Source organism: Chelonoidis abingdonii, chromosome 6 (genome assembly GCF_003597395.2).
Source record: "Chelonoidis abingdonii isolate Lonesome George chromosome 6, CheloAbing_2.0, whole genome shotgun sequence".
Taxonomy (NCBI): Eukaryota; Metazoa; Chordata; order Testudines; family Testudinidae; genus Chelonoidis; species Chelonoidis abingdonii.
This window is the reverse complement of record NC_133774.1, coordinates 17,377,290-17,401,031: the sequence shown is the minus strand read 5'-3', so window position 1 is coordinate 17,401,031 and position 23,742 is coordinate 17,377,290. Positions and strand designations below refer to the sequence as shown.

General features: G+C 44.8%; 1 protein-coding gene across 2 annotated transcripts in view; it reads right to left on the bottom strand.

Annotated features, from left to right (window-relative positions):
• ME2 (malic enzyme 2) overlaps nt 1-13,215 on the bottom strand; it is a 47,016-nt gene extending 33,801 nt beyond the window's left edge. The window contains exons 1-2 of one of the 2 annotated variants that reach the window (XM_032777758.2): nt 13,064-13,215; nt 1,548-1,669 (exon numbers count right to left, since the gene is read on the bottom strand). In XM_032777758.2, coding sequence (XP_032633649.1) covers nt 1,548-1,655 — 108 coding nt within the window. In that variant the 5' untranslated portion in view covers nt 1,656-1,669; nt 13,064-13,215. Of the gene's footprint in view, nt 1-1,547; nt 1,670-13,063 lie in introns of those variants that run through there. The other variant, XM_032777759.2, reaches the window with a different exon arrangement.
• Between the last annotated feature and the right edge of the window lie 10,527 nt (nt 13,216-23,742).

Below are 23,742 nucleotides of genomic sequence, written 5' to 3'. Positions count from 1 at the left end.
TTCTCCCTCTCCTTTCAGGGTTAGTTAGGAGTCACTTGTTATATCTCACTATTCTTTTCTCCACCATTTCAGAAGCAGCAGAGTAATGAATTTTTTTCTCCTGTTATGGGTAGGATGTTACAAAGAGACAGGTGTTATATTTTCTTCCAAGCCAATCAAGTTTGTGATCTTTCTCATTTCTTACAGAAGAGAGTTCACAGCCTTGGACCAGTTGCCAAAAAAGGCTGTCTTAGCTCCCATTACCCCTATCTTACCTCTTGAGAGTTTCATTGTCCCCATGGATTGCAGCTGCCCTTGAAAATCTCCTTCCACAGTTAAGAGGCTGCTTTCTTAGGGTGAAATTCCTCCCCAGTGCAGGTGGCCAACACAATGTCCTCGTACAACTTAAGTCCCACTTAAACCCTGTTTCTAAGTTGCGTGAAGACCTTTTGCTGGCCCTCTTCATGGGGGTGTTTCACACTGAGATGGAATAGTTCTAGCCCTCGGACAGCTAAGAGGACTTAGAGTTAGAGGTTAATACTTTCTACCACTTGAAAGGCGAAATTCAAAGCTGGTCTCACAAATATAAAATATTGGTCTTGAGCTTTAATGTTTCTTGAAATACTAAAGCCAAGTTGGAATTAACTTGGCAAAAGCAAGAGGATAATCAGAAAGATGGGATTTTTAATTCATGATGGGGGATGGAAATATAAATTCATGGTCCATTTTGGTCAATTTCACAATCATAGGATTTTAAAAATTGTAAATTTCATGAGTTCAACTATTTAAATCTGAAATTTCACAGTGTTGCAATTTTAGGGCACAAAGGAGTTGTGTGCGTAGGGAGGGTTCGCAACGTTATTGTTGGGGAGGTTGCAGTACTGCTACCCTTACTTCTGCACTGCTGCTGGGGATGGCACTGCCTTCAGAGCTGGGCAACCGGAGAGCGGCAGCTGTTAGCCGGGCACCGGGCTCTGAAGGCAGAGTCGCCGCCAGCAGCAGCACAGAAGTAATCGTGGCAATATCATACCATGCTTACTGTTGGGCTAATGCTGGTGGTGACTCTGCCTTCAGAGCTGGGTGCCTGGCTAACAGCTGCCGCTCTCCAGGCACCTAGATCTGAAGGCAGCGCAGAAGGGTGGCAATATTGCAACCCCCCTGAAAAAACCTTGTGACCCCCTGTAACTCCCTTTTGGGTCAGGCCCCCCAATTTGAGAAATGCTAGTCTCCCGTGTGAAATCTATATAATAGAGGGTAAAAGCACACAAAAGACCAGATTTCATGGGGGAGAGCAGATTTCACAGTCAGTGATGTGTTTTTAATAGCGATGAATTTGGTAGGGTCCTAGTTATGCCATTGGAAATCAGGGATTTGTAGGAGTGAAAATGTCTTTGTTGCTAGTCCTGATATCATAGTTCTACGATATTAGACTTCACATCACCACTGGATCCAGCAGTGAACAGAACGAGTCCCAGACCTCACATCAGTATAAATTTCAATCCCAGAACAAGGTCCACAGGACTGTTACTAGCTGGAAATAAGACGTTTGATAAATGCACTCTACTAACCTTGTTTGTTCTTGGGTTTAACATCAGCGGCTTGCCTTTTTCTTTCGTGTGCACAGTGCGACATGCCAGTGCACAGGAAGTGGCAACTACTCTTAATCGGGGGAGCATTTCTTATAGTTCACCTGAGAAAAAGGAAATGAAATAAATCAAATACAAAAACATTTAACAACATGTTCACATTTCCATGCCGGCTAACATGAGAGAGAGAAACCGATACACATCAGATAGTGCTAGCCTGGGGAGGCCTACGCCTATAACCAATAATATTTTGTGGCAGCCAGTAAGAAGAAAGCGGAGAGTATCTCTGTAGAAGGGAGAAAGAGGGTCCTCACCTTCTGACTTGGATCTGTGACTTGAGCTGCATGCACACGGCAAAATGACAGGCATTGGACCTGAGTCTCAGTGGGACTCGGGCTCTATTCCCTACCGGGATCCTAAGACCCAGGTCTTGAGTGCTTGCTGAGCCATGTCAGACTGATTTGTGTGTGGACAGAAGTGGTGGTTGGGCTCAGACTTGACTGAGAGCCCAGGCTTACTGAGCAATGTAGACAGACCGTAAGTCGACAGAATGTTGGAAAACTCATGCATTTATTATTGGACAGGGGACTGTATTCAGTCAGCACGTGCCACAAATTACCTGATGTTTGCACCCTGTTCTTAGAATAGAAAACTGCTGCTGGCCAGTACTGACCTTCTAATGACGACCAATGAACTTGTCACCACTGTAAACACCAAGGAGGAGAGAATTATAGAGGATAGTACAGAAAAGGACAATGTAGGTTGCATGTCAGGAAGAACTTCCTGACAGAGAAAATATATTGGCCTGTGCTATAGTCTCCTAAGGGAAGTAATGGAAACCCTGTTACTTAGCACATTTAAAACTAGACTAGAGAAAAAGTAGTAAATGTAAAATAGGCAAAAAACAAGATAAACTAACAGGTCTCTTCCACCTCTAGACTCTTATTTCAGTTTTTAAAACATGGAGCTCTACTGGGTATGCATTTCTGCAGGCTGTAATTTTCCAGAGCCTCCTTGAAAGATCCTGTTCGTGTTACCTTACAAACCCTGAACCTAATCCTGTGAAGCGCTGAATGTTGTCAGATCCCATTCAGTTCGATTATTATTTTGATTGTGGTTAGATTGCAAGATCTTTGGGGCAGGAACTATCACTTACACATTTGTACAGCACCTCGCACAGTGAGGTGCTGGCCTGATAGTCTTCCAAGTACCATCATAATATAAATGTTTAATAATAATTGCAACCCTAGAGGCCCCAAATAGGGTTGTGGCCCATTGTGTCAGGAACAATCTAAAGAGCTTACTGTCTAAAAAGAAGCAGATGAAGGATGCAGTGTTGACAATCCTCAGAACTTCACAGTACGGGGCCAAGGGTAGCAGATTTTTGTTATATTTTAATACTTTGCTCCTGTGTTACATCAACGCCAGGCTTTCCCAGTCAAATACAGAGCTGGGTTAGCTTTCACATGCACACACATTTGCTTTCATAAGGCACACACATTTGCTAAACTGAGCAATAATATGCTCACGAGATCAAAACTAACTGAATAATAAGTTGCACAGGGAGCCACTACCTAGTAACAAATTCAAGACTATCAAAAGGAGTGTAAGCCATTTTTGAATAGTGAAATGCTACCTGGTTTGGTTTTTTAAAACGATTTATAGGTGGACCACAAATTATATTAGGGAACAGCACTATCTTAATCAAACATAACTTGAATATTTGCAGCAGAAGTTATCTTGGTAGTCCATCAATCCGATGATGACAAATCTGTGCAGATCATCTATTGTTGGTCTCATGGTGTGCCCTCTGATGACTGTACAAGCCAATTCTAGAGGTGCACATTTTGCTGCAGATGGTGGGCCTTGGGAAGTTCGTGGTCATGGATTGTGCGCTGCTGATGCTCCTTGGACGTCTGTATTGCGTGTCTCTTGTAGACGTCGGTCAGCGGTCTCCTCAAAGGCGATTGCAGGGTTTTTATTTCTAAAACTTTTTGTTTGGGCCATACGGGCACTGTGTGTCTGTCGCTGGCGCTCCTCAAAGGTTCCCTAGGTTGGATACTGCTTTGTACTGCAGATTGGCTTGAGGTGTCCTTGTACGTGTTCCGTGGACGACCTGCCGGTGCCCTAGGAGAGCTCACCTACAGAAGCTGGCGGGGGATTCTGTTTGCGCATCCATGCGGTGACAAGACTGGTCCACAGAGCTGTTGACTTCATGTCATCATTTTTGAGGCTTGTATCTGGGCTCTCTTTGAGGACCTCGAGATGGGCACTTTGTTCTTGCCAGTAAGATCTTCATGATGTGAGGAGACGCGATGTGAATGCTTCAAGCTGCTGATGTGGACACCTTATATGTCCATGTTTCGCAACCCGTAAGAGATTAGAGAACAACAAGCTCTGTACACAAGCAGTTTTGTTGACATTCCGGATGTTTGTGGTGGTTTAAAAACTTTGGCACAACACAGACAGCCAAGTGGCCTGGCTTGCTTTGGATAATTGTGCTGTTGATCTCATTGATTCAGTGATCCATTCACTAGATATGGACACTACCCAGGTATTTAAAGTTCTCCACTAATTTAAGAGAGTGCCGTTCAATGGGGAGATACTCGGACAGAAGCATTTTGATCCAGGTGCAGGGTTACGATGGAGACTTCTGTCTTTCTGAGGCTGATAGTTACTCTGAAGAGTTCCGAGGCCTCAGCAAACTTGTTGACAATATGCTGAAAATCATTTTCAGTGTGAGCCATGAGGGCACAGTCGTCGGCAAAGAGTGCCTCAAGAAGGAGTTTCTGCACTGTCTCAGTCTTTGCATTCAGGCGACGGAGGTCAAAAAGTGAACCATGGTGTCGGTATTTCAAGTATATACCTCGGTCCAGATCTTTCATTGCATGGTTAAGGACGCATGCAAAGAACAGGTTAAATAGGACAGGAGCGAGAACACATCCTTGTTTCACGCCACTGGTGATGCTGAAGGGGGCTGATGTGGCTTCATCAGACAATACTTTGCCTGTCATGCTGTCATGAAAAAGGCGGATAATCTGGACAAATTTTCTTGGGCAGCCAAGTTGTGTTAGAATGGTCCAAAGGGCTTCCCTGTTGACGGTATCAAATACCTTTGTCAGATCTATGAAGACAGCATACAGGTGGATGTTCTGTTCAATGCACTTCTCTTGTATTTGTCTGACAGCAAACACCATGTCAAATGTGCTCCAGCCAGGTCGGAAACCACATTGACTTTCAGGTAGAGTTGCCTTGGAAATACTGGCTATTAGGCGGTTCAAGATGATGCGGGCGATGATCTTCCCACCAACGGAGACGAGGGATATGCCTCTACAGTTTCCACATTCTGGTTTGCTGCCTTTGTTCTTGAAAAGAGAGACAATAGTAGTGTCTTGGAGGTCCTGTGGTATATTTTCATCGTCCCAGATGCTGATGATCATGCTGTGGAACACTGCTAGTGCTGCTGTACCTGCTGCTTTGTATCTCTCTGCTGGTATCCCATCTTTTTGAGGAGCTTTTCCTGAACTCATCTGGCTAACAGCTTTCTTAATCTCATCTATAGTGGGTGGAAAGTCAAGATCTGTCAGAGCAGGTTGTTGTGGAATTTCATTGAGGACATTATTATTCACGGTTGATGGTCTATTGAGAAGGTTGCTAAAGTGTTCTCGCCATCTTTCGTTGATGCCTTCTTTATCTTTAACCAGCGTTGTGTTGTCTGATGAGAGTAATGGGGTGGTCCTTGGTTTAGAAGTTATAATGTCTTTTAAATTACCTAATCAGCTCTTAAATACTATATGATGTAAGGGAGATACCATAAAGTATAATCTGATGATAACAACTTCCTTGAAAACCGTTCAAAAATATCTAACAAAATGCCTAGGAAAATTATCTCCTCTCTGCCCCACACATATTTGCATTTCTGCATTGCCCACGGAGTAACTGACTGGTCAACCACACACCTCACTTGGAACCGGAAGTACACAAATCAGCCAGTAGCAGAGACACACACACAAAAAAGGCAAACACAGTATAGTGCTGTTTTAAATATAAACTACTAACAAAATAAAGGGAAAGTTTAAAAAAAAAGATTTGACAAGGTAAGGAAACCGTTGCTGTGCTTATTTAATTTAAATAAGATGGTTAAAAGCAGCATTTTTCTTCTACATAATAAAGCTCTATGAAGTCAATGCTCAGCTATAAACTTCTGAAAGAACCATAATGTTTTGTTCAGAGTTATGAACAACCTCCATTCCCAATAACTCTGAGGTTCTACCGTAGCAGAACGCTACCCCTATTTACACAGCAACTGTACTCAGTTTCTCATTCACTGCTCCTTTGTTTGTATCTATATGCCTTTCACTTTAAGGAAAAGTGATTTGAAGCATATACGCGCAGTGGGTTTGTTGTAAAATATATTAGTTTAATGTTTGTAGACAGAGTAATGGAAGTCTTGTTAGCATTAAAAACAAATGCTGCTTTTAACAGAGTAATTCCTCACTAGGTGGTAGTGGATGACTAAACACAGCTGGCCTGTCAGAATTAATCAGCAGTGCTGACAAAAATAACTTTGTAAAGAACAGGGTCTGATAAAAGCAAAATTAAATTCATGCTACAAAACTGTCATCGTTTGGGCATGGGAAATTCAGTTTTGAGTAGAGTTTAAATTCTAGCCACTTGTTCGCCATTATTATGCAATTTCAAATCAATGCTCTGTACATATGAAGCCAAAAATTACTTGAAATTGCAATGCAAAAGAAACACTTAATATACATCAACACTGTCTGAGACTGGTTTCATTTTCTCAATACTAAATATTGTAAACAAGGAACCCTAATTAAGCCAAACAAAACACCCAACCCTGTAACTGAATTCAATTACCTAACTGCAACAAATGAGCACTTATGAACAAAACAGTATTCTCTTCCCTCTTTTGAATGCAGGAGATTTAATTCCACGTACTTATATCCCAATAAAATGGATTAGTCATGTTTTTTGCCCTGAACTCTCCTCCCCCAGGTTTATTACTTATTCATTTCTATTTCATCCTCTCTCTCATCATTCCCCTGAACTGACCTTCCTTGTTCCATTCTCTTCAATTCACTTCCTCATTTCCAGCTCATAAGGGCTAAATCTCGCTCCACAAAACTCTTTGACTTCAGTGGGAGTTAGAGACATATTCAAAGGCAAAACTTAACCTTATTTTTTTTTTAAATATAAATGAGAGCCACAGTTTATTTCTTTATAAAAGGTTAGTAAGACAAACAGGCCCATGGGAGCAAACCCTCCAACTGAGAAACTGATGGATTGAGCGTCTATAAAATTACAATTTGGATTTGCAGCACAATGGCTGTTCCGATGAAGAACAATCACAAGGCAGTATAATACATTTTAAATAGTTTGTAAGTGGGTGCTGGAGGGTTTTGTAGAAGAGTGTGCTTTAAAAGAGGGGTCTGAGTTGAGGTGGTATGTTTTGGTACATAAGACAACCAGAAGAAGGAAGGAAGTCAATTGTGAGGGAGGAAAATATATAAAAGGAAGCGAAAACAGAGATGTAAGCAGAGATGCAGTTGTGAACAGAGATAAGAAGAGAGAACACAGAAAGCGAAAGAGGAATAAAATGTCATCTAAAACCTGTCAGCATAATCAAAACTAGACTTTTTTTCCCCTTTTTACTTTCAGTAACTGATAGGATAGTAAGCAACAGCCCTAAGCAGAACTGTGTTACACAACCAGATTTGATTCAATATACCCAGTAATTTTTAGCACAATATTGTTTACATTCTGTGTCACTGTTTAAGTGAGTCTGCATTCTTCAGCATATTGGATGACCATTTTCTGCAGTGGAGTATCTTATCAGGAGGCATCTGGCCAGTTCAAACTAATTATTAGTATTATACAAGTGCACTTATCTAGAAGCAAATGTTTTTGTTAGCACAACTACGGATTTGTTAAATTTCAAAGGCTGCTTTTAGGGAAAAATATTCATTATACTTTTAAAAGGTACAATTACATTCCCAATTGAATCATGCAGTTCACAGAGCCAATTAAAGCAAAGTCTGCTTCAATTAACATTGAAGCTATCTGGGTCACAAATTACAGCTTTAATGCTTTTAATAATTTCAGCAGATTTGCAATTCATGTTCAAAGGCTTTGCAGCCATCCCTCAGTTTCAATGACAATTGATCATAAAAATAATATTCCAAGTATTTCTTCCTATACAAAATTTCAGAGTGCTGGGATGAGCAAATTAGTACAATTTTCCTTTAGTATACAGCATGCCCTTATCGATAACTAGAATCGGTAATAAATATTTTAAATATAGAGTGAAACTCTTAATTTAAAGGATTGAACAGGCCTCGCTAAGCTTCCTGAGTTTCTAGGAAAACATAATGCTTATTATATAGTACCACCTTTGGCCCAGCCAGCAAAGTCCCATACAGCATGAGCAATTGTTTTGTGAATCTGTACAGTCCTGAATTATGGCTAAGCCCCTTCACTTTCAGTTTAAACCAATTTTTACTGAAAAATCCTTGGGTTTTACAAAAAGTATTATTCAGTTTTCTTCTGATTTTCACCCTACTTTTGTATCATTCAAATATATAAAAAACAACATGTTTTTAGTAGGAAAATTCAATACATTGCATGAGATGTATGTATTATGATAATACATTACTCTGTAGGTATATGCAAAGCCACCCGTTGAACTAAGGCTGTGTATTAGTCTAGAAGATACACACAATAGACAAACAGGCACGCACGCAAGCTCTGAAGTGCGTGTGCATCTGAATATACTGATGAATCTCACACCCACCATGTACACATTTCAAGCTGTTAGCAAAGAACAGTTTAAAGATTTGACACCCTACAATGGGAAGAAAATGAAAATCTGTATCAGACTACGTTTCAGAGCACAAGAAAGTATTTGTAAGTTTCAAAACAACAAAAACAGAAGAAAAGGATGAAGTTGAGTGTATGCGCTGCAAATGGTGTGGCCCAATTATTAAATGTAAATATTTACAGGCCAATAGTTCCAAGTCTACAAAAAACAATAAACTGTTTTTATTCAAATGAAAAGTTTTATTTGGGGATGAGAGATGGATTGTTTTCTTAAACTCAGAGGTGGCACTGTGTTTTGAGTTCTGTTTCAGTTCTGCAGCAAACCACACTGATGAATGGAATTCAAAGCATTAATCTACTGGATAGCTTTCCCCTGTCTTTCTATCTACCAAAATAAACTCCGATATTTACCCAGAAAAAGTATTAATCTTTTTTTGCACTGATTTCCATCCATTTTTGTTGTTGTGGTAACGAACATTGATAAATTCCTGGCAGAAATTAAATAAAATAAAAACTGAAAATGAATCATGGCTCAAGTATGGAGGTTTGGGGTCTTTTGTTAACTAAATATGGCTGATCTTCCTAAGTATCTCTCTCTCTCTCTCACACACACACACACACACACAAACACACACGCACTTCATCATTTTAGTAGACATAAAGCAGACTACAATTATCAAATTGGGCCAGTTCCAGGTCTAAAGGGAAGTGCATTCAGAGGTCTATTGAAAAAAACAAAACAGCTTCCCTCCACCTAGCAGATTCCATCAGGGCTACTTCACTTGGAGGAAAGTACTTTGCTGAGTATGAGATATGGGGCAATTTCCATTTGACCTAAGGGTGGCCTTAAATTACATACATGTATGTATGAGAGAGCCGAGAGTTCATAGTTGGGAGTCAAGTGTTCTGGATCCTGACACTGATTCACTCTGACACTGGGCTAGTCATGTCAATGCTGGGTGCCTCAATTATCCCAACTACAGAATGGGGATATTTTTGTACCTGTTGCAGAAGTTACAACACAATTTTAATTGACCTCTTCAAAGTGCCTTGAGATTCTCAGATGAAAGAAGGGGCTAGAGAATTAGATTATACAATGCATTTGCAGATGCTGACTGTCTCAAACAACAACAGTAAGAAGCTCATCTAAGATAGAGGTCTAAAATTCATCTGTTTTTCCCTTATCATTGCATGACCAAATCAATCCAACAGTGGTTCTGTAACCTCCAACAAGGGAGGAGAAATGCTAAATCTGAAGTGTTTATGTGGGGAACATGCCTCTGACCTACACAGCTTGAGACATTCAGCACAGAAAATACCACTAGATCAATTAAAAAAGAAGAAGATTGCAGAATACATGTAGACTTAACTGCTTGTGACATTAGATACAAGCTAAAGTTCTCACAGTCCAGACTGAAAGAAGTACCAGATCACAAGACTATGACTACACTACAGATCTTACAGTAGCACAGCTGTCCCAATGCAGCTGCACTGTTGTAATGTCTCCCATATAGCTGCTCTATGCCGACAGGAGAGAACTCTCCCACCAGCATAACTAACCCATCCACTATGAGAGGCAGTAGTCATATGCATCAACTTCTAGTTTTCCCTGAGGGTGCTCCACCCCTGCTCTGCCATGAAGCCTCTCCCCCACTCCCCTCTCCACCTCAAGGCCCTGCCCTCCCTCCACCTCTTCCCGCCCCCACCTGCAGCTCATTGCTTTCCACCCTCCCCCAAGCCCCTCCCAGATTAGCTCAATGGGGGCACCAAACAGCTGTAGCTGGTGGGTGCTAGGCACCCACTATTTATTTCTGTGGGTACTCCAGCCCCAGAGCACCCATGGAAATGGCACATATAGCGGTAGCCATGTCAGCGGCAGAGCATCTCCCGCCAAGAAAGTGCTGTCCACACCGGTGCTTTTGTTGTTAAAACTTATGTTGGTCAAGGGGGTGGTTTTTTTCACACTCCTGACCAACAAAAGTTTTACTGACAAAAGTGTTAGTGTATAGAAAGCCTATGTCTAGAGATATCAAGAGGCTCATAAAAGCTCTCATCTCACCACATAATGTGAGAAAAGTCTTTAATAGAGTAAGTGATCCGGCAGTTACTCTTCTGCAATTCTTAATACAACGATCTTCTTGGGTTCTAAAACAGCCTTGCCTTGTGTCAATAGAGTTATTTTGTGGAAGGTGCTGTTCTGTTTTAGGGCTCAGTCCTGCAAAGGCACGTGCTTAACTCTACTACCACGAGTAGTTCCACTGATTTCAGTGGAAGTCTCATGGTATGAAAGTTAAGCACAGGCATAAGCGTGTGAAGGATTGGTGCCCTAGTTTGAAGAATTCTCAAAAGGACTGTGGATAGTGAACTGCTCATGAGGTTTTCTTCAAGCATGAAGGGCCTTAACCCAGGAGAACCAGCATGGTTTCACTGCAAAAAGCCGGCTGGGGGGAAAGAGTAAATTTCAGAACAATATTCTGAGTTATTCCCTGGAACTCCCAGCACTGAAATGGACAGGGGACACAGTGGGGGAGGAATGAAACAAAACCAGAGGATCCATGGTCACTGCGCCTTCCTGTTCCAGTAGCAGTTCCATTGCTACCCTACGCTTGGAAGAGAAGATACTTTTCTGCAGAAAAGCCCAGAACAGAGCCTAACTATTTGGGTTGCATGCTAAAATTAGATGTAGCCTAAATAGCAGCAACATGGGAACGATTCATTGTTACAAGCAAGGCTGTCATTCCAAACATACTGAACAGCCAAATACTTCTTTTCAAAATGTGTTCCCTCCTGAACAACAAAGGCTCTGAAAACACATACCTAAATTAGATACCATCTCATGCAACAGTTGGAATTGGTTCCCTCCATTGTTACTGTTGAAATGAAAACTTCTGTTGCAATCTAATAGAACAATTAATGATCACCCACCGAAGCACAGCATGCTATATATGCAACGACAATGGCTTTTAGAGCCTAGGAGCCCTAGGCATAGACTAAGGCCCCATTGTGTTTAGTGCTGTACAAACGCAGAACAAAAAAGGACAGCCCCTGTCCCCAAGAGCTTACAATTTGTAGTCTCATTACAGTCTCGGTTTATATGAGACAAGCTTCTAGTTTCTTGTCAGGTTTCATATGATAGCAACGTATGTTATTTCCAAGGAGTCACGATGAGCATAGTTTTTATATATTAAAAACAGAGCATACCAAGCTCATGATCACACATATGTACATGCACACATCAACAAAGCAGATATTCATTTGTCACAATGGTAACATTTTTCTGGAACAAAGAATCATTCTTCTACCATAGCTTCATCTAGATCATAAATGCAGTAGAGTTTCTTTTAACTGACTACTGGTTAATGCTATTACTTCACTTTCTCAATTTTACTCATACAGAACACAAGCATCTTAGCGAACAGTGTAATAATAAGATGAAATCTAACAAGAATGCAACAATGGCATTTCAAATCATCACTGACATTTATTTTACCAGACAGACAAAATCAAACCAAGACAAGGTCAAACCAAGGCTTGCAGAACCTAATTCTAAAAATACCTAACACTTCCCACTAAAATAATGCATCAGCATTTCCACTAATTATGAACTTTTACTTCCAGGGCTTTATGGCTCTGCCATAAAAATTCATTCCAGGTTCAATGTCAGCACACAAACTGTCAGCTCAGCGATAGGGCTTCAGATATTTTAACCGTATCTAAGTGTCTTTTCACACTGGCCTGACTCAAGTGGTTTCTGTTTACATTAGCAAAGTCTTGCAACTGATTAATTTGTCGTTTTCATCCTCACTTTCGCTGGAAAAAAGAACACATGAATAACCAACCCATTTTACTGTGTTAACAACCTACTTCTTGCTTCCTTTCATAAAAAGATTAAGTTGTTGACAAGGGAACCGCCTGTCTGGGGTGGGGGACACTCCTTTCCTGGCTGAGCAGAGGGAAAAGTTTTCAACTAGCAATAATCACACCTCAGATTAACTTATTAGATACCCGCAAGAGACACAGAAGACTGCAAGCAGCTCCCATAGTTACTCAAACGGTTTAATCTCAAGAGGCGGCATTTGAATGGAGTAGTTTGCAGGAAGTGGAGCGAGAACAAAGACTTTGTGAGCAGAAGGAACCGTACTCTTGCTAAAGGGGAAATAATTTTCAGTGCAATCTAATTGCAGAATCAATTTGCTCTCCAGAGGCATCTTGTGAGTAAGTCATCCTTAGGCAGGGATGGTTTAGCAGTAGCAAGACACACAGAACCCTCATCATCCTACATCATTGTGAACATGATTATAGGTGTAGCAGCGATGCTCCTGTTATAACAGGACAGAGCAAGCAGGATTTATTATAACAGAACTGCTCCCTCAGAAGTGCTGCCTATAATGCTGGTATTTGTGAAGGCTGTGACTGCAATAGTAAATAACAACAGCCCAGGCTTCAGTTTAATTATAATCTTGACCACAGCCTGAACCAAACATTGTGGCTCTCACTGATGCCACACACACATCAGGGAGCAGACAGGGCAGAACAAGGCTCCTAGGGAGGAAGAGATTCAGGAAGGAAATGATCAAGAAACAAAGTCTTGTACAAAATGCCCCAAAATGAGACCTTAAAAGACATATAATGCTCTTAATATTGAAATGGAAAATAATTACCAGGGCAGGAGCTGCTACCTCTTCCTCCTGCTGCTGCCCTGTGTGATGCTGGCCCAGGACCTGAGCCGACCTCAGTCTCTGCACCAGCCAGCAGCTCTCCTCCGCCACAGACCCTTCCCCCTCGGTGCCGCGCACGGAATGAAGCAAACAGGGCAGAGCCTGGGAGGCACACTCCAGAGGGCGGGGCGTTCCTTCTGACTGACAATTCAACTCAACTAGTGAGAGGTGGCGGACGGATGACGCTCCGCGACTGGGCTCCCGACGCCGCCGGCAGGGAGGTGGAGCTGAGAGAGGAAGAGAGCTGGTGCTGAAGATGCTAATAAGGCCAAGAGGGACAGCCAATCAGCGTGCGCGATGAGCAGGGACACGCGGGGGGCGGGGGTGTTTAAACCCTGGCTCCATGAAGAACAGACTAAGGGTGGGGGAAGGCTGGTGGGGCTAGTTGCAGAGGGATGGAAAAGGGGGGAGGAGGGCAGGGGTGATTATGGGGTGGCTGGGGAACTGAGGTGGTGGCAGGTGGAAATGGGGCAGTGAGTGGGGGGATCTGGGACCTGAAAGGGTGCAGGAGATGGGAGACTAGGGCAGTAGTGTGGAGGGGCCAGGCGCCAAGTGGATGGGGTGGGGTGGGCTTTACCCATGTTTCATGCTGAGCTGTGGGTCATGTGCATTGCACTCAAGCTGCACAAGGCCAAATGTGGGGTGCAGAGAGGGACACAGTTGAATGATTCACACAGGGAACTTAAAGCCCGGTGGGATTCCCACTGTCAGGAAGCACACCGGTTTCTTGGTTTCAGGGGTTTTGGTTCTGATGTAAATAATTTTTGATGATACAAGAGAGAGAACACCACAGTGCATGGAATGTAGAGAACTTCAAGACTAAAACAAGGGGAATTTGAGAGGTGTGAAGCCTCTCTGGGTTCATCCAAACCAAGCCAGCTTTAGACGTAAGTAAGGCTGCACTGGGATTGCCATACATCCATATTTATCTGGACATGTCTGGCTTTTTAGTTCTTAAAATGCTGTCTGAGAGGAATTTTTAAATATCTAAAAACGTCCAGGAAAATATGGACATGTGATAACTCTAAGTCCAAAGTCCCTGGGCTGGGGGCACTTCCTGGGGCAGCCCCCAGCACCTGCCCACCGGCAGGAGCCTGCAGTGTGGGCGGCCCCTAAGCACAGAGGTGGAGGGGGTTTCCGCATGCTGCACCGGCTCCCTCCTGCCCAATCAGAGCTGCGGGGGCAGGGCTTGCAGGTGCCAGCAGTGGGCAGAGAACCCTCCCGTGCCCCTCCCCGACCCAACCCTAGGAGCCAGAGGGACCTGCCCTGCGGGATGCTTCCTGGGAGCCGCCCCAAGTAAGCACCACAGGGACTCCCCACCTCGCACCCTGGCAGGTCCCTCTGGCTCTTAGGGTTGGGTTGGGGGGGCGCGAGGGATCTCTGCATGCTGCTGGCGCCTGCAAGCCTCTATCCACGGCTCTGGCAGCTCCCACTGGTGCTTTTCCTGGCCAGTGGGAGCCACGAAGCTTGCGCTTGTGGCAGGCGCAGCACGTGGTGACCCCTCGGCTGCCCCTGATCCTAGGAGCCAGAGGGCCTGTGGCAGGAGGGGTGAGTAGGCGAGTGGGGTGGGGTGAAGAGGCGAGCGGTGGGCAGCGGGGGTTGAGTAGGTGAGGGGTGAGCAGGTGAGTGGGTGGAGGGGGTTGAAAAGACCAGTGGCAGGCAGCGGGGGTTGAAGATGTGAGCCAGCGGCGGGTGGGTGGGTGGAGGTGAGGAGGCAAGAAGCGGTGAGCCAGCGGCAGGCAGGGGTTCATGGGGCTGGCATGGGAGTTTCTGGCAGGAGAGTGAGAAGGTGAGTGGCAGGTGGGAGGAGGCGAGCGGTGAGTGGGGGATTGAGGAGGGATGCAGCAAGCCAGCAGCAGGCCAGGGGGTGAGGAGGGGTGCGGTGGTGGGGCCGAGTGGGGAGGGGCGCGACCTGGGGCAGAGTGGGGGTGGAGCATGGGGGAGCAGGGGTGGACTGTGGGCGGGGACGACACACCTCTGTGGAGTGTCCTCTTTTTTGAATGTTCAAATATGGTAACCCTAGGCTGCATGTCTGTCACGGAGGTCGCAGAAGTCACAGATTCTGTGACTTTCCGTGACCTCCATGACTTCTGCAGTGGCCAGTGTGGCTGACCCCCAGGACCAGCTTCTTGTGTGGCCCCAGGACAGCAACACCAGCCACTGCTGTTGTGGCCCCAACAGCCAGGTGCTCGGGCAGCCCTTCAGTTAGCTGCACTGGCTGCTGCCAGAGCAGCCTGGGGGCCAGCCCCACCAGCCACTGTTCAGGCAGCCCCGGCCCCAGGGACCACGTGAGCAACAGCTGGTGTTGCGGGCCCCGTGGACAGCCTGAGCAGCAGCCAGTGGGGCTGGCCCCAGGGGCCCCCCAGAGCAGCAGCTCCCGGGGTACCCTCCCAGCTAAGATTTAGCCAGGGGTAGTTATAGTAAAGGTCATGGACAGGTCACGGGCCATGTATTTTTGTTTATTGCCTGTGATCCCTCCATGACTTTTACTAAAAAGACCCATGCCTAAATCATAGCATTAGATGTAAGCAATGGTTTGGGGGCACAGATGCCACCTCCATGGGTGCTCCAGGGCAGAAGACGTTCCTCCAAGAAACAGCATATTAAATACAGCCTATTGTTAAGTGAATCTTAATCATGGCAGGCCAGGGTCCCATGGCCCAACAAAATTAGACCTATCCCAGGGCATGGAGGAAGAAGGGCTGTGGAGAAGGATGGGACCAGAAATCAAAGAAGTTGGGATTCAGTTGGGGGCTGTTCTCTGTTGCTTGCTTCTGTTTGAATTTAGCATGTCACTGTATTACGCATGAATGAGCCAGGACACATCACAATGCACAGCACAATAGTGAGCTACATAAAAAACACAAGGGTTAGCAAATGACAGAAGCAGGGCTGTAACTAAGGCAGAGCGAGAGGGGCAGCTGCCTAGGGTGCAGAGCCGGCGGGAATACAAAACAAGGGAGCAGCGCAGGATCGGGCCCAGCACATCAGTGCCCCTTGCAGGATTGGGTCCAGCAGCATCAGCTGGGGTCGATGGGCATAGTTTGGGCCAGGGGCGGTTTTGCCCCCCCCCCCCCCCCAAAACAGAGACCCAGCCCAAGAAGGGAGGGCGTCGCACAGAACTACTTCTCCTGCCAGGACACCACCTCCTGAATCCTAGTGAAGCTGGTCAGCTTCCCCTTCTATGTGTCCCCTGTATGGCCATCATCCTAACAGCAAGTGCCCGTGGGGAGCCAGGGGGCAAGGGATGAGGGATATGGGGAAAGACAGGTGTGGTGGGCGGGAAGGAAGGGGATAGGGGAATGCGGCAAGGGGAAAGGGATGTGGGGGAGAGGGATACAGGCAGAGGACAGTGGGGAACGGGGAGTGGGAAAGAGAAGGAGATGGAGAATGGGGGGAGGGAAGTGGGAGCTGCAGGCAGGGTTACCTCAGAGCAGCAGCAGCTGGGGCTCCCCTTTTACGCCAACCCATTCCACCCCCAGCACTGGCAGCTCACCTCCAGTGAGGTACCCCCTCTAGCACCCTTCAAATAGCCCCTCAAATACCCCCTGCTGCTCCTCCTCCCCCTCCCTGCGCCGTGTCCTCTATTTGGGAACTTGAAATATGGGGTCATTCTTTTCTCACATCCTTGGTTTCTGGAGCTGGTAGGAGCGAGTCCACCCTGCCAGCAGCCACCTGCTCCCAAGGCCTGGGCTGGGCACTGGCTCGCAAGGCTGAGCACAGAGTGTGGGCTGTGTGACTGCAAGCCCAGCAGCCATGGGGCTGCAGCAGGGCAGTTAAGGGGAGCAAGGAGTGTGGGGAGACTGACCTGGCTGCAATGGCAAGTCCCCAGGTGGTGTCTGGGTTGTGACCGCACTGCTGAGAGGCAGGTGCCCAAGGGGAATGAGTATTGTGAGGAGCATCTCATGGCAGCCAGGCTGGATGGGCAGGGGATGGCTCCAGGGTTCCTTCGGAGGCGAGACAAGAGCGTACCTGGGAGACAGCTCAGAGCTGTGTTGCCCACCCTGCCTGCAGAGCACCCCCATTCAGAGGCAGCTGGGTTGGGGAGCAGGGCAGGGAGGGCTGCCAGGCAGCCAGCCAGCACCCCGGCTGCCACAGCACAAAGAACCAGGGACCTGGGTGGGCCGGGTGGCTCCCACCAGCTTCTGATCTGCCAGCTCTTGGCAGGAAGTGACGGTTTTCAAACTAAGGGATGCATCCCCCTAGAAAGGCATGCCCCACAGCTTTGAAAACATCTGTGCTAAATATGAGGCAGAAATCTAGGAGGGGTCACATGACCCCAGGTGAAACCTTGTGCATTGCCTCTCGGGGGCACAAATATGATTGCTTGCCCCAGGCTCTAAAATGTTTTGTTACAGCTTTGGACAGAAAGGCAGCATGTGGCAGGCTAAACACTGTGGTAGAAGGGCCCACTGGAGAATCGCAACACAAAACTGCACAGCAGTTCTTCCAGCCCCTTTCATAGAAGAGAAAATATACTTTCCCCTATGCCATAGGGGTGATTGGCTTGAGGGCCAGACACAGTATGAGCCACCACTGCTCAGATCATCTGGAGCCACTTGGTTCTCTTTTTCCTGGGGACTTTTCCCTCTCCAGTCTGATGCTGTGCAGCTTCGTTAATGTTAAAAAATGCAAAGCTATTAATATTGTCATGGTAGCTGTGATGACTCAGATGGGTAGGCATGCGAATAAGCACTGTGTAGTTAAGTGAGGCAGAGTTGCTGTAGTAACAACTGTAATAAATACGTATACTACAATGCTGTTTAATCAAAGCTCCCTCTTCTCCTAATCACGATTTTGAGCCCTGTTGTGAATTACATACCCAGCTGCTTCCTCCTTCTCTCCCCTCCATTTATCAATATGGCTTTGATGACCCTGAAACATTTCAGATAAGCACAGTATGGAAGATGTAAACCAAAAAAAAACTTGTTATAGTAACATGAAAGAGCCTGACAGGCAGCCTTGAAAAGACAGCTTGAAGGAGAGAGATTTAAAAACATTTATCCTCAGTGGGCATAAATCAATGTAGCTCTATTCATTTCAGTGGTGCCATGTCTGAGGATCTGGCCCAATATAAGTGAGGAACATTTGATCATGCACTTGCAACCCCTTCCAACTTGGTATTGTCCACAAACTTTATAAGTGTACTCTCTATGCCATTATCTAAATCATTGATGAAGATATTGAATAGAACCAGACACAGAATTGATCCCTGTGGGACCCACTCGATATGCCCTTCCAGCTTACTGTGAATCACTGATGACAACTCTCTGGGAACAGTTTTCCAACCAGTTATGCACCCATCTTCTAGTAGTCTCATTTAGGTCATATTTCCCTAGTTGGTTTATGAGAAGGTCATATGAGCCAGTATCAAAAGCCTTACTAAAGTCAAGATATAAACATCTGTCACTTCCTCCCTATCCACAATACTTGTTATCCTGTCAAAGAAAGCTATTATGTTGGTTTGACATGATTTGTTCTTGACAACTTCATGCTGACTGTTACTTATCACTTTATTATCTTCCAGGTGGAGCAAATAATTAAGCAATCAATATGCAAACATTGTCTTTCTGGATATTGAAGTTAAGCTGACTGGTCTGTAATTCTTGGGTTGTCCTTATTTCCCCTTTTATTTTGGCACTATATTTGCCCTTTTCCAGTCCTCTGGAATCTCTCCCATCTTCCATGATTTTTCATATATAAATCGGTAATGGCTCAGACATTTCCTCAGCCAGTTCTTTGAGTATTCTAGACTGTATTTTATCAGGCCCTGGTGACTTGAAGACATCTAACTTGTCTAAGTAATTTTTAACTTGTTCTTTCCCTATTTTAGCCTCTGATCACCTCATTTTCACTGGCATTCACTGTGTTAGACATCCAATCACTACTGTCCTTTTTCAGTTTTCACCAAAAAAAGTCATTTAGCACTTTTCTGCCATTTCCACATTTTCTGTTATTGTTTCCGTCCCCCCACCCCAATTGAGTAATGGGTCTACCCTGTCCTTGGTCCTCCTCTTGCTTCTAATGTATTTGTAGAACGTTTTCTTGTTGCCCTTTATGTCTCTAGCTAGTTTAATCTTGTTTCATGCTTTGGTCTTTCTAATGTTATCCCTACATACTTCTGTTATTTGTTTATAGTCATTCTGTGATTTGGCCTAGTTTCCACTTTTTGTAGGACCCTTTTTGAAGTTTCAGACCATTAAGACAGGGTGGTCTCTTGCCATACTCCCTATCTTTCCTACGCAATGGGATAGTTTGTTCTTGTGCCCTTAATAATGTCTCCTTGAAAAACTGCCAACTCTCTTAAACTGTTTTTTCCCTTTAGACTTGCTACTCTTGGGATCATAGATTAGGGTTGGAAGAGACCTCAGAAGGTCATCTAGTCCAATCCACTGCTAAAAGCAGGGCCAACACCAACTAAATCATCCCAGCCAGGGCTTTGTCAAGCCGGGCCTTAAAAACCTCTAAGGATGGAGATTGTACCACCTCCCTAGGTAACCCATTCCAGTGCTTCACCACCCTCCTAGTAAATAGCGTTTCCCTAATATTCCAACTAGACTCCCCACTGGCACTCGAGACCATTTGATTTCTTGTTTCTGTAATTGCCACGACTGAAAACAGCCGACGCTCCACCTCTCTTGGAATCTCCTTCAGGTAGTGAAGGCTGCTATCAATCCCCCCTCACTCTTTCTTCTAGTGTGCAGACTAATAACCCAGAGTCCCATCAGCCTCTCCTCATACAGTCCAGCCCCACTAATCATTTTTTGTTGCCCTCCCGGCTGGACTCTCTCACATTTGTCACATCCCTTCTGTTAAGGTGGGTGGGATGTGGAAGCATATTCCAGCGCGCACTACCAGTGTCAATTAGAAGGAGATAATCACTTCCCTCGGGTCTTCCCTGGCAACATGCTCCTACTAATGACAGGTTACGGACTGCGGACAGACTGTTGGTCATGGCCTAGTAGGGTGTCGTCTGGCTTTCTCGGCAGCCTTGTGAAAAGCCCCTGCTTGCTAAGTGGCCGGTCATTGTAGGACACAGCATGCCAGTTATAACTTGCTTTTAACTGGTTGAAACCAGTTTGTATGGCCTTAGGCCAAAGGGCGGACATAGCCTGTGGGAAGTCCCTTTTTGCATATGTATGAGTTGCTTTTGTATTGTGTATATATAGCTGTATGCTCCCGGTCCGCCTTTGGACTCCGACCCAGGCCGAGCTGAGCTTTGGTGCTGGGTTCCCCGCCTAAGTGACAGCAACGCCCAGGGTCCCCGTTGCGGATGTATCACTTTACCTTCATTAAAGCCAAATAACTCACTGTGTGTGTGGGCCTCGTCCTTGCAGAGCACTCAGGCACGTAACATACAGCCAAATAAATATGCCATTGGCTTTCTTGGTAACGAGGGCACACTGCTGACTCATATCCAGCTTCTTGTCCACTGTAATCCCCAGGTCCTTTTCTGCAGAACTGCTGCGTAGCCAGTTGATCCCCAGCCTGTAGCAGTGCATGGGATTCTTTCTTCCTAAGTGCAGGACTCTGCACTTGTCCTTGTTGAACCTCATCACATGTTATCTTATCTACCCACTCCTGGAGCTTGCTAAAGTCTGCCTTTTTGAAATCCATTATCTTTATTGTGCTGTTTTCCTACCATTCTTTAGAATCATGAACTCTACTATTTCATCACTATGTTCATCTAAGCTGCCTTCCACTTTCAAATTCTCAAATTCTCAAGTTCCTTCCTGTTTGTCCAATTTAAAACAGCCTCTCCCCTAGTAGCTTTCTCCACCTTCTGAACTAAAAAATTGTCTACGGTGCATTCTGAGAACTTGTTGGATAATCTGTGCCCTGCTATACTATTATTTTCCCAACAGATGTCTGGGTAGTTGAAGTCCCCCTTCACCATCAAGTCCTGTGTTTTGGATGACTTTTTGTTAGTTGTTTAAAAAAAGCTTCAACCTTGTCTTCTTCCTGAGTAAGTGGTCTGTAGTAGACCCCTACCATGACATCACATTTGTTTTTTACCCCTTTTATCCTTACCCAGAGACTTTCAACAAGTCTGTCTCCTATTTCCATCTCAATCTCAGTCCAAGTATATACATTTGTAATATATAAGACAAAACTCCTTCCTTTTTTCCCTGCCTGTCCTTCCTGAGCAAACTGCACCCTTCTATACCAATATTCTAGTCGTGTGTATTATCCTGCCAAGTGTCATAGTTGTGTTTATTAACTAGCATTTCAAGTTCTTCCTGCTTATTCCCCATACGTCTTGCATTAGTATACAGACAACTAAGATACTGATTTGATTTCCCCCCTACATTCTCTCTTGTCTCTCCCTCATCCCTGCTATAACAGCTCATGCTTCCCCCAGATTTCAACCCTTCTCCCAGGTCTCCATGTTCTTGACTTACCTGTCACCTGCCTCCGTCGAACCTAGTTTAAAGCCCTTCTCACTAGGTTAGCCAGTCTGTAGCCAAATATGCTCTTCCTCTTCCTTCCTCCATAGGTATAGTCCATCTCTGCTTAGCAGTCCTTCTTCTTGGAACAGGATCCTGTGGTCAAGGAAGCCAAAGCCTTCCTGGCAACACCGTCCTTGCAACCAGGCATTCATCTCCAGTTAGTGAGATGTGGCAGGTCCGGAGTCTAAAACTCACAGCAAAAACTCTTCATAGAAGAGAGGAGTTAGGGGTGCTGTTTCATTCATATACCGAACGCAGGCTGCACTGGTGATGCCCCGCATAACTCATTAAATCATTGCTATCTTTATGTGATTTTCTAAATTGTATATAATGAAAGAAATAGTCCCCCTCTGTCACTTTTGAGCTCATGTTTTGTGCTCAACCCAGCAGCTTATTTTGGCTTCTGTGACGGTGGTGGCATTAGCTTTATTATTTCCAGAGACTTACTGGCCCCTTAGGCATCTTTGGACTCTTTCATCCCAGCTGACCAGACTTCTCAAACCCATATGGTCTTCAGAGGACTAGCCCCTCTCAATTTCACAGCTCATAGATCCATGCTGACAATTTAAAGCCAGAAGGGACCATTAGATCAGTGGCTCTCCACATTTCAGGAATCTGAGTTGTCTTGCGTACCCCCAAGTTTCACCTCACTTAAAAATGACTTGCATACAAAATCAGACATAAAAATACAAAAGTATCACACACACTATTACTGAAAAATTGCATCCTTTCTCATTTTTACTATGTAATTATCAAATAAATCAATTGGAATATAAATATAGTACATACATTTCAGTGTATAGTATTTAGAGCAGTATAAACAAGTCATTGTATGAAATTTTAGTTTGCACTGGGATGATTTAGTTGGGGATTGGTCCTGCTTTGAGCAGGGGGTTGGACTAGATGATCTCCTGAGGTCCCTTCCACCCTGATATTCTATGATTTTACTAGTGCTTTTTATGTAGTCTGTTCTAAAACTAGCCAAATATCGAGATGAGTTGACGTACCCCTGGAAGACCTCTGTCTAACCCCAGGGGTACACACACCCCTGGCTGAGAACCACTGCATTAGATTATCTAGTCTGACCTCCTCTATATCCGAAACTCCAGAATTTCATTGAAGTACCCTGCGTTGGACCCAATATAATGTCTGACTAAAGCATATCTTCAAAAAGGGCATCCCAGTCTTGATATGAAAACATCCAGAGATGAAGAATCCACCTCTTCCCTTGGTTGTCCATTCCAATGCTTAATCACCTCACTGTTAGAAGTGTGCGCACTAAGGCATTTTCTCTAGCTCTTGAATCATATTTGTGGCTCTTTTCTGTATCCGCTCCCATTTTCCAACATCCTTTTAAAAATATGGATCCCAGAACCAGATGCAATATTCCAGCATCAGGCTCATACTGCAATGTACAGAGGTAAAAGCCATCTCCCTACTGTTCACTTGAGGGCCAGGGATAGAATCCAGGCCTCCTGACTCCCAGTCCCATGCTCTTTCCAGTAGGCTGCACTACCTCAATAGCCACAATGATAAATATCCCTCATAACAGAGAGCCTGATGATTTGTACGTACCACCTACATTTAATATGTTACACTGAATTTCATATCATTACCCTGAAGAGCAGAATCTGACTCACAATCTCTCACCCCATGGTATTACAGCCAGGCTTCACTCAGAACACAAAGGACAAACCAGAGAAAATTTTAAAATACTACTACTTCTTTACAGCTGTTGAAAAGCTGCAGTAAAAACATAGACGTGAACAAGAGACTGTTTTTAGCACAGATACATGAACTTTTATCTACATCCAAATCTAAGGAAGACGTCTTGCTGTTTAGATATAGGCAGGTGAAAGGACAAACAAGCCATTTTATCTCTGAGCAAAGAACAAACACCAAATGGCGAAAGTTACCATCCTTTGGTAACAGTCACATCCTTCGCTGTCGCTGCTCAGCCAAATGGGTTGAGGTTTAAGCAGTCCCCTGCTTAGTCCCTTCCTCAGAGATTTTAAAACCAGCCTAATCATGATAGCTAGAGATGACGCTAATTTCCCTCCTCATGCATATTGTAGAAGTGCAGCAAAAACTGCATGGTAAAGGTGGTAACTGCCTTTGCATTATGTGCCTGAGTTTGACTGCCCTCTGCCCTGTAACGTTGCCAAAACAAAA